Raw genomic sequence first — 15322 nt, 5'->3', positions numbered from 1 at the left:
TGCAGAAGACCATGCTGGAAACCTACCGCAGCACCAGCTGTAGAAAATACGGTCTCGTCTTACTGGGCCCTTCAGCAAAACAGGCTGGTAGTGAAGGCTCCTCAACCAACCCAGTAACTCACCCGAGATCCTGATACATTATTGTTAAAGTCTTTTAACCACACAGTGGATGAGAACCGTACAGCACAAAAAGCTCCAGACAGCTAATTTGTTGGCTTTTACACACCTTCCTGCAACTTTTACAAAAATACATGGCTTTAATAGTGTTCATTCTAGCACCCTGCACCTGTCACAGCCTGCGAAGTTCCTCTTTCCTGCCTGGGGTGTCGTTCTTCGCTCTGGTGCTTCTAGCACACTCTGGTCTGTGTCTCGGCAGTTTGTTGCATGAGCTGAGTGTGCTAGAAGCACCAGAGCGGAGAGCGACGCCCCAAGTCAGGAAAGAGGAACCGCACGGGGTAGTGACAGGTGCAGGGTGCCAGAATGAACATTAGCTTTAGCATTTTTTGTCATCCGTCAGTGACTTTTCATCTAGGTCTTTATATTGGATAGGGGCGGCGGGGGCTTGTTTATTTACTTGACCCTGTGTTGTAGCACAGTCCTGCTGTCTGGGTACAATTGTGCCCAATGTGGAAGCACACAGTAGAACGGTGATGTAGTCCAGAGTAGCAAACATAGGCCCAATGGTGGAGATGCTTGAATGAAAAGCACAGAATACAGCTAAAAGCATAGAGCAATGAATTTAGTAGAAGTTACATGAGGGCACATACAAGCCAGCTAATCAAGGTTGTCTGAAGGTTGAATTATTTACTTTACTTTTATTTCTTGAAGTATTTGCTTAAGTTACCGTTTCCCTAATGCGACAGACACAGTAAGAGCCATCTGCAGTTGTTTCATTTGTAAATGAGAACGGCTGGAACGTTACAACTGTGATTTGTTGTTGCGCTAGAGCTTGAGGGTTTCATTATGTTTTAGAGAGGTTGTTTATATGTAGATGGCACCGTTATTTCTTGATAGAAAATTTGACATTTTAGCGGACCATTGGCGTGATGCCACTCCTGTGATTTCTACGAGAGCTTCCAAGAGAAACCACCCTAGACTCCATTTATATGACCTCATCTATAAGGGGATTTGGTTAATGTACTTGTACGGAATTGACTGCCCTTTAAGTTAAAACAAAAACAATTTTAAAATCTTGGGTAGCACTTTATGGATTATATTAGCATAGGAAAATATTATCTCCCTTAAAATATTGGAACACATGCAGGGAGGATTAATAAACATTTATAGAAATAAAGAGGCACTTGGTGGGGATTAACGGACCTAAAGGCACGTTTGCTAAATGTTTAAGTACATAACGCGGAGTTTGGTGTGAGTTTGCAGAGAGAACGCTCGGGCTGGTGAGTGTTTGACACCAAACGGGTGATGGTGAGAAGGTCAACACTGGGACTGACACAAAGTTTTGTAGGTTGGAAGGAGGAATTATTGTATACATACAGAACTGTCAAAAATCATGGGATAGATGCCTAGTATGGTGTAGGACCCCCTCTAGCCCGGCAACTCAACGTGTCATTGATAGCTTTCCCCATCTAACCATTTTTTGTAGGTGCAGGATCTTGTTTGCAAATGGACCTCTCCTCCACCACCAATAAATTCTCGATATGGGTTTATGTTGGGCGAACCTGGAGGGTCACCATTCGTCTGAAATCTCCAGAATGCTCAACAAATCTGGACAACTCGGGATTGATGACACGGTGCGTTATTCTGCTGGAATATTCCATCGTATTCCATGAAGGGCTGCAAATGGTCATCAACCAATGCAGCATAGCGGTTATCGGTCAATGACTTGTTCAAGCAGAACAGTGGACCCGACCCATGCCATATGAACACACCCCACACCATTATGGAAAAACCACCAGCCAGCACATTGCCTTGTTAACAACTTGGGTCCATGGCATCATAGGGGTTGTGCCACACCTGAACCCTACCAAACAAGCAGAACCGTGACTCATCGGACCGCACTACATGTTGGCAGTCCTCTAGGATCCAATTAGCAACGTCACAAGCCCAGGTGAGGAACTGTGCCCGGTGTCGTAGTGTTACCAGGGGCATTCTGGTGGGTTTTCTGTTCCCATATCCCATGGAAGCTGAAGAACTCTGCACTGATCTGCTGAGTATGCGTCTACTACAGATGTATCCTTGTACATCTAGCCTCAATACGCCAGGCAGCAGATATACAAGTGTCACATATCAAATTAATCAGCACATTCTGCTGGTGCGTCCTAGTCGCATCGCATTGTGACTATTTTTGAAAGAAAATACGACCGAAGCTAGAAGAGTCTCACGGAACCTGGAGCACCGAGAGGGTTTTCTTTAGCGCGATTGCAGCATAGATGTGTAAGGGCAAATCTGTACCTCCTGCAATGAATGTGGATGTGATTGGAGCCAGTGTTGGTTTTGTCTGTTACCACGGACAATTCTGGCCAGACACTGGTGGTCACAATCATTAAGCACCCGTGGTTGGACACTGTACTGTACATGGTGGGTGGTAAAGACTTCCATGAGCGATTCCCGGTACACATGTGACACACGTAGATCATGGGTGGGCAATAAGCGTCACTCCAGCTGTTGATGAGCTACAAACCCCAGCTTGTCTTGCAACCGTTTTAACATGGCCGAATAGCAAAACTGTGGCAGGGCATGCTGGTATGTGTAGTTCTACAACAACTGGGGGGGGACACTTATTGCCCACCACTACCGTAGATCAAGGAACATTAAATGTCCGCGCACCTTTGGAAATGGAATGTCCCGTCTGTCAGGCACACACTATAATGCCCCACTCGAACTCGATAATTCACGTCGCCTTTCCATGAGCAGCCTAGCCGGTGTTCAAACTAACTCACGAGTTGTCAGATTACAACTGATGCGGGTCTGGGTATTTCCAAGATATCACAATACGGTAACGCTACCTACCATTACGGTCACCTACTGCTATCCCATGACTTTTGGCATTTCGGTGTATATACAAATGCGTCCTCCCTCGTTGTTGCTCAGGCCCCATTATACAGGAGCTTTAGTTCCTCAACAGGGATTGAACCCGAGGCTGAGGCCATGCTAAGCAGTCAACATACTGTACTAGTTTGCCACATAAGCCAACTACTGTATTCAGGCGCTGCCCACATCCCTTTCTGATGGGCCTGATTAATCTCACGGTTATTGCATAGGAGCTTGTGCATTGTGAGACGTTCGCGCTTTGAATACTTTTGCTAAATTATTGCAAGCAATAAGATATTGTACAGTTTGCTGTAAGCATTTGACTAGCGTTAATCTCATAATGAGAACTTTTCATTCTATTATAGACTGTGCGCGCGACATATTCGCTGTCTGTCTTGCGACTTTTACGCAGGATAACTTTCCTGTGCACTGGTGTGTGCAGTACTTTACATCTGCAAATTTACAGCGTACAGCGTCTTCTTCCACGAGCAGCGGATCTGTTGGCACTATACAGTACAGTAGGTAAGGGGTCAGTCTGTCAGTGCTTTATACTGCAGTGATTTCATGCATGCGCAATGACCATTAGCAAAAGCGACATCTGGTGGACAGAAACCAGTATTACACACTCTGGCGTCTTAGGACCTGATTCAGCGTTGGGAATAGAGTAAGATATAGCAAGTAACTGAGCATCTTGGTGAAACCATCATGCACTTCAGCTGGGGCAGATATAAAATTGCAGAGAGATTTAAATTGTGAGTGAGGTGTCCAAACTGACATCTAAATTGCAGTGTAAGAATAAAGCTGTGCAGTATTTGTGGGCTACATGCAAAAGCAGCCAGTATTTACCCTACATGCAATTTTTTTTTTTTATGTATTTGCACATGGTTTGTCAAGGTGCACAGTTACTTGCTTTATCTTACTCTATTCCCAAAGCTGAATCAGCCCGAAAAGGGAGTTTGCACCCAGCGACGGGACCAAGCGTCATCCCGTACACACTGCACAATGTGTGTACCCAGTGACGGGTCCAAGCGTCATCCTGTACACACTGCACGATGTATGTACCCAGTGACGGGACCAAGCGTCATCCCGTACACACTGCATGATGTGTGTACCCAGTGACGGGTCCAAGCGTCATCCTGTACACACTGCACAATGTGTGTACCCAGCGACGGGACCAAGTGTCATCCCGTACACACTGCACGATGTATGTACCCAGCGACGGGACCAAGCGTCATCCCGTACACACTGCACGATGCTTGGTCCCGTCGTTGGGTACACACGTCATCCCCGTACACACTGCACAATGTGTGTGCCCAGCGACGGGACCAAGCGTCATCCCCGTACACACTGCACGATGCTGTGTGCGATGGCACTTGGTTGCTTTGCATTGTTGCTTATCTGGGTGTTATGGTCGTGAATGTAGCATTGTATATTATCCATGTCCTGAAATGTATTGTACTGTAAGTCACTGTAAATCAATCTATTTGTTTATGTACTTTGTAAGGCGCTGCGGAACACTTGTGGCGCCATATAAACGATAATAATAATAATAAACCATGTGGCATGCGTACCTCTCTGAATCAGGCCCTTTATCAGACGCAAGTTGGATCCTCTCAGAGCGAGATAACTATCCAGTGAAGTTCCTGGAAGGAAGGTAATACAATGTCACTAATACAAGTACCGTGCTGGGAGATCGTTATTAGTTAGTGGTCTGTAAGGCGAGTATAATAGGTAGTTCATAATAGAATGTAACATAAGGGTCACACAGAAACCAAGTTAACGCTCTCTCCCGATGTTCTCCGCATACGGATGGTTCTGCTTAGAACACTCTTCCAGCGTTGCTATGGGATGGTAGCCGCGCCGTTGTGGTGCATACAGTGTATTACCTTCCTTCCAGGAACTTCACTGGATAGTTATCTCGCTCTGAGAGGATCCAACTTGCGTCTGATAAAGGGCCTGATTCAGAGAGGTACGCATGCCACATGGTTTATTATTATTATTATCGTTTATATGGCGCCACAAGTGTTCCGCAGCGCCTTACAAAGTACATAAACAAATAGATTGATTTACAGTGACTTACAGTACAATACATTTCAGGACATGGATAATATACAATGCTACATTCACGACCATAACACCCAGATAAGCAACAATGCAAAGCAACCAAGTGTTAGGTGCCCTGGTAGAGAGTAAGAAGTAGATGAAGGTAGAGTAAGGAGATGCACAAGAGGGTAGAGGGCCCTGCTCATAGGAGCTTACATTCTAAGGGGGAGGAACAGACAAACAGGAGTGACACAGATGGGGTAGATGGGGAGGAAGGAGCATATAGCAGCAAGTTAGGATGATAGCTGGAAGGCTTTGATGAAGTAGTGGGTCTTGAGAGCCCGTTTGAAGGATTGTAGAGAGATGGAGCGTCTGATGGGAAGCGGGAGAGAGTTCCAAAGGTGTGGGAGCAGCGCGGGCAAAATCTTGGCGGCGGGAGTGGGAGGAAGTAATCAATTGGCATGAGAGGCGGCGTGCATTTGTTGAACGAAGAGGGCGGACAGGAGAGTGGAGGGAGATGAGATCAGAGATGTAAGTGGGAGAGGAATGGCTGAGGGCTTTGTGAGTGTGAGAACCTTAAATTGGGTTCTAAAGGGGAAGGGGAGCCAGTGGAGGGCTTGTAGGAGAGGGGAGGCAGATGCAGAGCTTTTTGAGAGGAAGATGAGCCGAGCAGCAGCATTGAGGACAGACTGGAGAGGGGAGAGAAGGGATTTGTGTACATGTCTGATGGTGTTGGGTCTGAGCAGTTTCCACAGGCATGTCAATTATGCTGCATCCATTTGGGGTTGAGGACGGGGTGGCCCTGCCTGTCTTCCTCCCTGTCTTCTGTGAGTGCTGAGGCCACTGGCTTTCGGGACAGGAGTTGGTCATTTTGAGTAAGCTTACCCAGGTGGCCGGAGCTGAAAACATTGTGGCCGACGCAGTCATGGCACCTGAGATGCCAGCACAAGATGTCTTTACCCTTCAGACGCCTCCTGCAGGCATTAGCATATATTTGCAAAGCAGGAGGCCTGCAGGAGGCGTCTAAAGGCGTCAAATCATATCACTCTGAATCGGGCCCTAAGTGCTGAGTCATTGCTACTCCTTGGGGCCCTAAGTGCTGAGTCATTGCTCCTCCTAAGGGGCACTAAGTGCTGAGTCAGTGCTGCTCCTAGGGGCACTAAGTGCTGAGTCAGTGCTGCTCCTAAGGGGCCCTAAGTGCTGAGTCATTGCTACTCCTTGGGGCCCTAAGTGCTGAGTCATTGCTCCTCCTAAGGGGCACTAAGTACTGAGTCAGTGCTGCTCCTAAGGGGCACTAAGTGCTGAGTCATTGCTACTCCTTGGGGCCCTAAGTGCTGAGTCATTGCTACTCCTTGGGGCCCTAAGTGCTGAGTCATTGCTACTCCTTGGGGCCCTAAGTGCTGAGTCATTGCTACTCCTTGGGGCCCTAAGTGCTGAGTCATTGCTACTCCTTGGGGCCCTAAGTGCTGAGTCATTGCTACTCCTTGAGGCACTAAGTGCTGAGTCAGTGCTGCTCCTAAGGGGCACTAAGTGCTGAGTCAGTGCTGCTCCTAAGGGGCACTAAGTGCTGAGTCATTGCTACTCCTTGGGGCCCTAAGTGCTGAGTCATTGCTCCTCCTAAGGGGCACTAAGTACTGAGTCAGTGCTGCTCCTAAGGGGCACTAAGTGCTGAGTCAGTGCTGCTCCTAAGGGGCACTAAGTGCTGAGTCATTGCTACTCCTTGGGGCCCTAAGTGCTGAGTCATTGCTCCTCCTAAGGGGCACTAAGTACTGAGTCAGTGCTGCTCCTAGGGGGCACTAAGTGCTGAGTCAGTGCTGCTCCTAGGGGGCACTAAGTGCTGAGTCAGTGCTACTCCTTGGGGCACTAAGTGCTGAGTCAGTGCTGCTCCTAAGGGGCACTAAGTGCTGAGTCAGTGCTGCTCCTGAGGGGCACTAAGTGCTGAGTCAGTGCTGCTCCTGAGGGGCACTAAGTGCTGAGTCAGTGCTGCTCCTGAGGGGCACTAAGTGCTGAGTCAGTGCTGCTCCTGAGGGGCACTAAGTGCTGAGTCAGTGCTGCTCCTGAGGGGCACTAAGTGCTGAGTCAGTGCTGCTCCTGAGGGGCACTAAGTGCTGAGTCAGTGCTGCTCCTGAGGGGCACTAAGTGCTGAGTCAGTGCTGCTCCTGAGGGGCACTAAGTGCTGAGTCAGTGCTGCTCCTGAGGGGCACTAAGTGCTGAGTCAGTGCTGCTCCTAGGGGGCACTAAGTGCTGAGTCAGTGCTGCTCCTAGGGGGCACTAAGTGCTGAGTCAGTGCTGCTCCTAGGGGGCACTAAGTGCTGAGTCAGTGCTGCTCCTAGGGGGCACTAAGTGCTGAGTCAGTGCTGCTCCTAGGGGGCACTATGTGCTGAGTCAGTGCTGCTCCTAAGGGGCACGAAGTGCTGAGATGGAGCAAGCCAACGCGTTTCATCCACAGAGTGCATTTTCCCATAGCAATTTCACAGCTTCCATTATTTATTGTTTACTGTTTTTTTTAAGGTGGCAAATTACCTAGTCTTTTAGCCGCTGCTGGGGGGGGGGGGGGGGTGCTCTTTTTTGGATGCCTTTTGATTAAGTGCTAAGATGTCCATATATTTTTTCTTCTGCCCTTTTTTAAAAGTACTAGAGCGTTTAGATTAGGGGTGGGCTCTCCAGCTGCTGTTGAATTACACATTCCAGCATGCCCTGCAACAGTTTTACCATGGCCAGATAGCAAAACTTTAGCACAGCATGCTGGGAGGTGTAGTTCTACAACAGCTTATTGCCCACCCCTGGTTTAGATGCCCAGGTTTCTGCGTTATCAGAGATCTGACTGTGTCCAGACTCCCATCCCTTACATCGAGGATGGGGCTTTTGTAAGCGTGCAATTATAATGATGACCGCTACTTTAACGAGCGTATTCATACAGGCAGTTCGGCTGCATAGGTGCGTCCAACTTTGCAAGCATGTAATATCGGCGCACGTTCCTTATGTGCACCTGTCGTTTTCGGGGCTGCAGTAGACTGGAATATAGCGTTTCGTCCATAGTATGTAATTCAGTATAGTCAGTAAGGGTTTTGAACAGAACACTTTTTTGCCCCTTCATGGTTTGCAATTAAGGGTACCCAATTTATAATAAGATATAGAAGTAGAAAATGTTTTCACAATATAGCCTACAGAGAGATGCACTCCTAGTAATTTCCGCCTCGGGGGTGAGCCGTTCCCACCTTGAGGCACATGCAGAGATTATGGCAGTGACAGGAAGGGGAGATACCCCTCTGAATGGGACATCAGGATTAGCCCTCCCTGCTGATTTGTAATTACTACATTCTGACGGGACGCTGCTGAGGGTGAGACCGTGCACACACTGGCTGTATCAATAGCCGGGCATTCGTAATGTGATTGTTGAAAGAGCTTTGCATTGTGTCGGTGGGACAACATAGGGTGTGTTTATACACTGCAGCCCAAAACAGGGGCTCATGTGGCCGAAATTCCTCTGGCATTGAGATAATCATTTGCACAGTGAAATGATCTTCTTTACGGAGACCCTAATCCTCTCTTAATGTCACTCTATAGGCGACTAGAAAGAGAAAGATTGCCATTCGGAAGGCCCAGGGGAGGAACGCAGAGGCAATCCGAGAGCTGAATGAGTATCTGGAACAGTGAGTGTCCTACAAGCGGATTTTTTTTTTTGTCTTGCACGTCTGCTGTATATTTTTTAATTAAAATGGAATTTGCATTTGATTTAGCCCCTCTTGCTCCCAAGCTGTCCTTTTCCCAATCTATTTCCCACCCCACCCTTGTTCCTCAAGCATCTGACCCCTCTCGTTGCAGATTTGTGGGCGATCAAGAAGCTTGGCACGAACTGGCAGAACTTTACATCCATGAACTGGAGTAAGTTTCCCCAAACAAGACCTCAGATACTTGCGGTGAAAACTTTTTATCCCTTTTTAAACTTTCTTTGAATCTAAATAAAATTAGTTTGTTTGCTTAAACTTTTACATTTACATGTCCGCAGGGGATATATATTATAATATACATATATTTGTAATGAAAATTCAGTTGTATAGGTGAAAAACAAAACAAAGGACAACTTTTTGTTTCCTAGAAAAAGGCCATGTTATACAGACAATGCCCTGTAACCAAGGTAGGAAGTATGGGACAATCAGGAATTCTGCGCGCAGCCCGAACCTGCTTATTGGATGTGTAATGGTTTTTGTTAGGCGTTTTATTGCTGCAGAGACAGGAGGAAATAACTTGCGTGAAAGGATTAGCCAGCGGCTTAGTGAGCATTTCCAAATATCACCGTATGACTTCTATCCCCCCCCCCCGAAGGCAAATGCATTGTGTGATCTGCTTTGTTTGTTCTAAGTGGCTCTGCCATTCCTTCTCCTCTTTCTAGTCGTTCCTTTCCACTTATTCTGCATTCAGATTGGTCAATTAAATTTTTAAAAAAATTTCTAGTGTTTTTTTTTTGTTATGTATTAGAAATTTTCGAATATCAGTTGATGAAATGAATGTGAGATTAAACTGTTATTAACCATATGTTTTGATGGTTCCTCTTCTGCTAACTTTTGGCTGCCTAAATGATACGTAGGAGTCAATTCAAGTAGGTGCGAATTTGCAAGTAGCGAGTTTGTTTCATGAAACTTGCAGAGTTCGCACTAATGCGCGCTCCCGAGAGTTCTTTAATCCAGTTAAAAATGCCCATTCGTGGTACTCGGAGGATTGAGAATTGATTGAAAAAATGAGATGTGAGAGAAGTGCATGAAAAAGTAGGGAGACCATCCTGGACCCCCCAAAATTGATCATTTCGTTAGCAGGAACGTATAGGAGGCTGTTTGTGGGCATAAGGAAAGTACTGAAGGTTTTTAAATGGTGTCAAATGCCTGATTTGGGTTTTTGGAAAAAAAAATTAAAATGCAAAAAAAGATAAAAGCTGACTTTTTTTTTTGTTTAATCTCAAACGAAGTAAATGAAAAATGCAAAAAAGTTGGAAAAAGGGTGATTTTGGGGTACTTTGAGGGCACTTTGAAAAATGTAAAATAATTATATTAAAAAATATTTTTCAGTTACAAAGAGATTCTAATTAAATTTTGGGTGCATAAACTAATGAAAAAGTTGGTTTTGGGGTATTTTGAGGATTTTTTTTTTTTTTTTACTCCCAAAAATGTCATGTAACTATTGGACTAATTAAGCTAATTAGAAACTTCCAATTTCCTAATTAGTCATTAGGGGGGGATGTCCAAGATTTTCCTTTCAAATAATGTGAATTCACTCTGACTGGTTCAGTGCGAGTTACTAATCATATTGCAAAATTAATTCGCCATGCAAATTCGAAGAGAAAATAGCAACTTGCACCTCGCCATTGGCACTAATTGGATTGACCCTTTAGACTTTCATGTGTGTATGGGGTGGTTGGTAAATTGTTAGTAGTGGGAGTGCTATGGGCTTAGCATCAGGAAAGTAGGGGTTGTGGAGAATTGAGACCAGGGGAGATTAATTCGTGTTTGTCCTGTACCTGGCGCGCAATTGCACATACGACAATCCACCTATCCGCCAATCTCCTGTGCGCCTTCTTTTCTGTATAGTCACAACGTGTACTTGTGTACGGCAGAACTCTTGGTTACTTTCTTGTAATACACTGACGGGTGTGGTATAATTTCTCAACAATCATAATGTCGACATGTGTCAACATTGACCACGTTGACATTCGTCATGTCGACCCATCGATGAAATGTCAACATGATTAGAATATCGACAAAACATCCTTGGTGGTTTAGTGGTGACTCGCCTGGAACGGTAGGTCGGTGTCCTCCGGGTTCGGCACTCAGCTGGTGATTGCTTTCAGTGGGAGCCAGATAGTTTGGATCACTTTATAAACTCAAAGAAAATTGATGCAAAAGAGTTTATATAGTCTCTCCTTTTTGTGTGGGTTCTCTCTGGGTGCTTCAGTTTCCTCCCACAATCCAAGAACATATATAGGGAACTTAGGAGCTTAGTAGGGCACTTAGATAGTAAGCTCCAACGGGCCAGGGACTGATATGCATTATTAATAATAATATTATTAGCATCCTTTATATGGCACTACAAGGGCTCCACAGCAGTGAAAGTAACTAATAACTCAGCATTATCTGGCTTTTCATTGACAAATAAGCAATGTTTGATGTGTCTGTTTCTGGTTGTCTTTCCCCCTCACCTCTTAGCTATGGGAAAGCTGCCTTTTGTCTGGAGGAACTGCTATTGACCAACCCGCACAATCACTTCTACTACCAGCAGTTTGCAGAAGTGAGTATCTGCAGAAAACATGTTGCTGCGTTCATTAGTCCTGTTGTGGTTATGTTACTTGGTCCCTAATAATTGCGCCCATTTATTGGCATTGCTGCCTATCTTTCACGTGCCAGTCTGATGCAATCTGTAGGGCTACAGCTGTCCCAGCGTATACTGCCATCCTCTTCATGGTGGAATATTGGTTTCAAGCATGCAGGGACTTGTAGTTCAGCAACAGATTGCCTACTTTTTCCCGACCGCTCGTAATACACTTTCCCGTATCGCACAATATACAGACGTGCCTGTACCCTGACAGCTCATTGAGACAATGCTTCATTCCTCCTGAGAAGTGATGAAAATAAAAGCTATTGTCTCGCGTATACCTGCGCACGTCTTTCCTGTGTCATAGAATAAAGGAAACAAACTGAATAGAAATTATTGCTTATTCTCAAAACATATTCTAAAATGGCCTGGACAGATTTGTTGGCGCCCCTTAGAAAAGACAATTGGGTTGGGTGTGAAATCCCGGCTGTTGCGATGCCGCTGGTCAGAATCGCGACAGCCGGAATCCCGACACCCATAGGAACTAACGGTATGTGTTTTCCTAACTCCTGCCCTAACCCCAAACGGTGCCTTACCCTAACCCCACCCCAGTGCCTCAGCCTAACCTCTATCCCCTCCCCGCACCCTAATCCTATCACTCTTTCCCCAGTGCCTAATCCTAACCCTGCACCCTAACCTCCCCCTAACACACCAATACTTAACTTCGGGATGCCGACGGTCGGCATACTGGTGCCGGGATCCCGACCTGACGGGCTTTCGGCTCTGGTAGGAAGACCGTCGGCACCCCGCAAGCAGACTACATCCCCAATAATTGGATTCCAGCGATGATTCAAGCCTTCTTGAGTTAGCATCACACACGTCTTCAATCTTTTAATCAGTCATTCAGCCAATTTGTATGGAGAAAAGTGGTCACTCTGCTGTTTTGGATCATCGTGTGCACGGGGGACTGTAGCCGTCCTTCCTGGATGCTGCCGCAAGAGGACAATTGACCCCAGATTTCTACTTCAGGGTCCATAGGGGGTCCACAGGGTTGACCTTGGGGTTATAGCTGGAACAGGATCCATGGGCACCACACAGTTAAGCTTTTAGCTCCCAGGATGCACTTGGGTCCTCCTCTATACCCCGCCCCCGAGCCACAGGCACCTCAGTGTAAGCTGGTGCCCGGCCGGACTCGGTCACCGTGCAGGGGGGCTGCAGGAGCAGCCCCCAGAAGCTTTTTATTTTTCTAATAGATTTTATTTCTTTTAGTTTCTCTTTTTACTACAGACGGCAGCGAAGGGCTGGTTGTACAGACGCCCACGCTGCCGCTCTGATCTCCGACTGGCGCCGCGACGCCAGTACTGATCTGGGGATCGCGGCGGGAGAACAGAGTCCGTACTAGCCGGACTCTGTCTACCTCCCAGGACTGGTGCCGGAGTCGCCGGGGATTCAGGTAAGCCGCGCGTCGCTGGCTAGCAGCGGCGCGCGGAATACCTTAAATGCAGTCCTTTAGCCTCCGGTCCTGGGGACAGACCGGAGGCTGCTGGCAGTGGCGGCGGGCCCCCCCCATAACCTGTGGGACCACTAGACCACCAGGGATAACCGGCAAGCGGGAAGCCAGCATCCCTGGGGTTAATGGCCAGCCAGGGGAGGAAGCCTTCCCTGTTCAGCGGCTCCTCCCCTCAGCTCAGCGCGCTTTTCAGCCTGCATGTCTAGCGTTCCTGAGCTGCAGTTCACTCGGCCACTCCTCCTCTGAGGTCTCCAGCGGCCATTTTCCCAGTGGCAGCGCAGATCTCAGGGAGCACGCGGACCGGTCCCCCTGTGTACCTCTCCCCTGATTAAGGACAGCGTACACAGCACTATAGCCCTCCCAGACACTGAATCTGGGCAGGTTGATTGTAGTGTAAAGGTGCAGTGAGTATATCTTCCTGCATGGTATGTGACTTTTGCTAGTGCTGCCTGTCTGTGCTTATTTTCCGCTTACTGTCAGCTTATACCTATCCCTTTACTTCTCCTACGGGCCCTACAGGTGTGTGGGGGAGGGGCGTTTCTACTGACCTCACTTATATAGATCACGTATTTGTGAGGTCCGTCACATACAGTTGTGTGCTACTCAGTGCCATATTGTGGGCTGTTGTTCAGCACACCGGTGAGTGCGTTTTACTTCTACCCTGGTGCCAGATATATAATATATTCTGTCATGTCAGACGAGGAGGTTGATCGCTCAGTGGCTCCGGTGTTGGCCTCCTGCGGACGCTGTTCTGCATGAGTAGATAGGGAGGATTTGTCACAGGATGGCCTGTGTAGTCGATGCCAGGTGGCTCCTGGCCCATCCAGACCTTCTCTGGCGCAGGAACCACCGTGGGCGATGTTTTCTCAAGTGCTGGTGTCTATTGCGGACCGTCTGTCGGTCCCGACTGCTCTCCCTACTAGGGCGGTGCCCCAGCCGACCATCCCCCATTCCCCGGGTGTCCCGCAGTTATTGCGGAGTCCTCCTGGGTCTCAATCAGTTGGTCCCTATGCGGGGTTGCCTATGTATATACAGGCTTCCCCTGTGCCGCAGCAGCCTGTGGTACCTTTTCAGGCCCCTATGGCGACGCCTCCACCATGGGTGGATGTGCTCTCCAACTCCGTGCAAAATTTGGCGGCCGCTTCCTCGGCTTTTCAGTCAATGTTGCAGACTGACATGCCTTCTAGGATTTCTAAACGCCCACTCATGACACGGGCTGATCAGGTATCGGACTCAGAGGGTTCCTCAGATGATGGGGAGGTCCCTGATGACACTGACTCGGTCCAGGAAATGGATACCAAGTCGTCCATTAATGTGCGAGCACTAGTTAGGGCGGTGCGAGCTATTCTTCTTATAGAGGATGAGGCACCGGTTCCTAAGTCGAAGTTTCCTAGTTTCAAAAAGACTAAGGTGGCTTCTGCGGTGTTTCCCCTGTCGGATCAGTTGACGGATCATATGGCGGTAGCTTGGCAGGCGCCCAGGAAGAGATTCCTTCCTCAGAAGCGGTTGGCTTCTAATTACCCCTTCCCTGAGGCACATTGTAAAAAATGGGAAACTCCACCGGCGGTGGATTCCCATGTCACCCGTTTAACTCGGGGCGCCACCTTACCATTACCGTCGATATCCTCGCTGAAGGATCCCACGGACAGGAAAGTTGAGACTTGCTTAAAGTCTATTTACTCCCTCTCCGGGGCGGTGGCCCGACCGTCCATGGCCATCTCCTGGGTGGCCAAGGCCATTGAGGGGTGGGCCAATGCATTGGAAGATACCTTCCCAGACGACGCTCCGGATGTCCAGCGGGCGTTGTTGGGACAAATGAGGGACGCTGCTTCTTACATTGGTGAAGCTTCTTTAGATGCTAGTCTGCTGACCTCGCGGGTATCGGCTGCAGCGGTGTCTTGCCGCCGATCCTTGTGGTTGCGGTCCTGGAGAGCGGACTCTGATTCAAAGAAGGGTCTGGAGGCCTTACCTTTCAATGGTGAATTACTATTTGGTCCGGACTTGGACAAAATAGTGGACACCCTGGCTAAATCCAAGTCGGCCTTCCTCCCTTCGGCGGCACTGCCAGCTAAGGTTCGGAGTTCGGCTTTTCGTTCCTTTCGGGTTCAGGGTAAGGCGATAGGTCAGTCCTTCCCGAGACAGTCTGCGAGTAAGACTGCCTCTAAACCCAAGAAGCAAGTCTGGAGTGCTCGGCGCCCTTCTTCCAAGCAGGAAGATAAACCTGCGGCCTGATGGGACGGGCCTCCCTCTGGGGGACCTCAGAGTGGGAGGCCGACTTCTTCTATTTGCCCAGTGCTGGCACAATACCACCACGGATGCCTGGGTTCGAGAAGTGGTCTCCCAGGGGTACGCCCTGTCTTTTCGGCACAGACCACCCCACCAGTTTTTCTGCACAAGTCCTTCTCAGGACAGGACCAAGGCGTTACAGGTTCAGGAGGCTATAGAGTCCTTGCTGAAAGCAGGGGTCATTGTTCC

The 15322-nt window shown here is 48.1% G+C and overlaps 1 protein-coding gene across 2 annotated transcripts in view; it reads left to right on the top strand.

Annotated features, from left to right (window-relative positions):
• Positions 1 to 15322, top strand: part of EMC2 (ER membrane protein complex subunit 2) — a 71911-nt gene that overhangs the window by 43176 nt on the left and 13413 nt on the right. For both annotated transcript variants that reach the window (XM_088450792.1, XM_088450791.1), the window contains exons 7-9: positions 8602 to 8687; positions 8860 to 8919; positions 11232 to 11313. In XM_088450792.1, the coding sequence (XP_088306918.1) occupies positions 8602 to 8687; positions 8860 to 8919; positions 11232 to 11313 (228 nt within the window). The remainder of the gene's footprint in view (positions 1 to 8601; positions 8688 to 8859; positions 8920 to 11231; positions 11314 to 15322) is intronic.

The sequence above is a fragment of the Taudactylus pleione genome, unplaced genomic scaffold (genome assembly GCF_031769625.1).
Source record: "Taudactylus pleione unplaced genomic scaffold, aTauple2 ptg000524l, whole genome shotgun sequence".
NCBI lineage: Eukaryota > Metazoa > Chordata > Amphibia > Anura > Myobatrachidae > Taudactylus > Taudactylus pleione.
The sequence above is the reverse complement of the archived record's forward strand: the minus strand, read 5'-3'. Positions and strand labels throughout refer to the sequence as shown.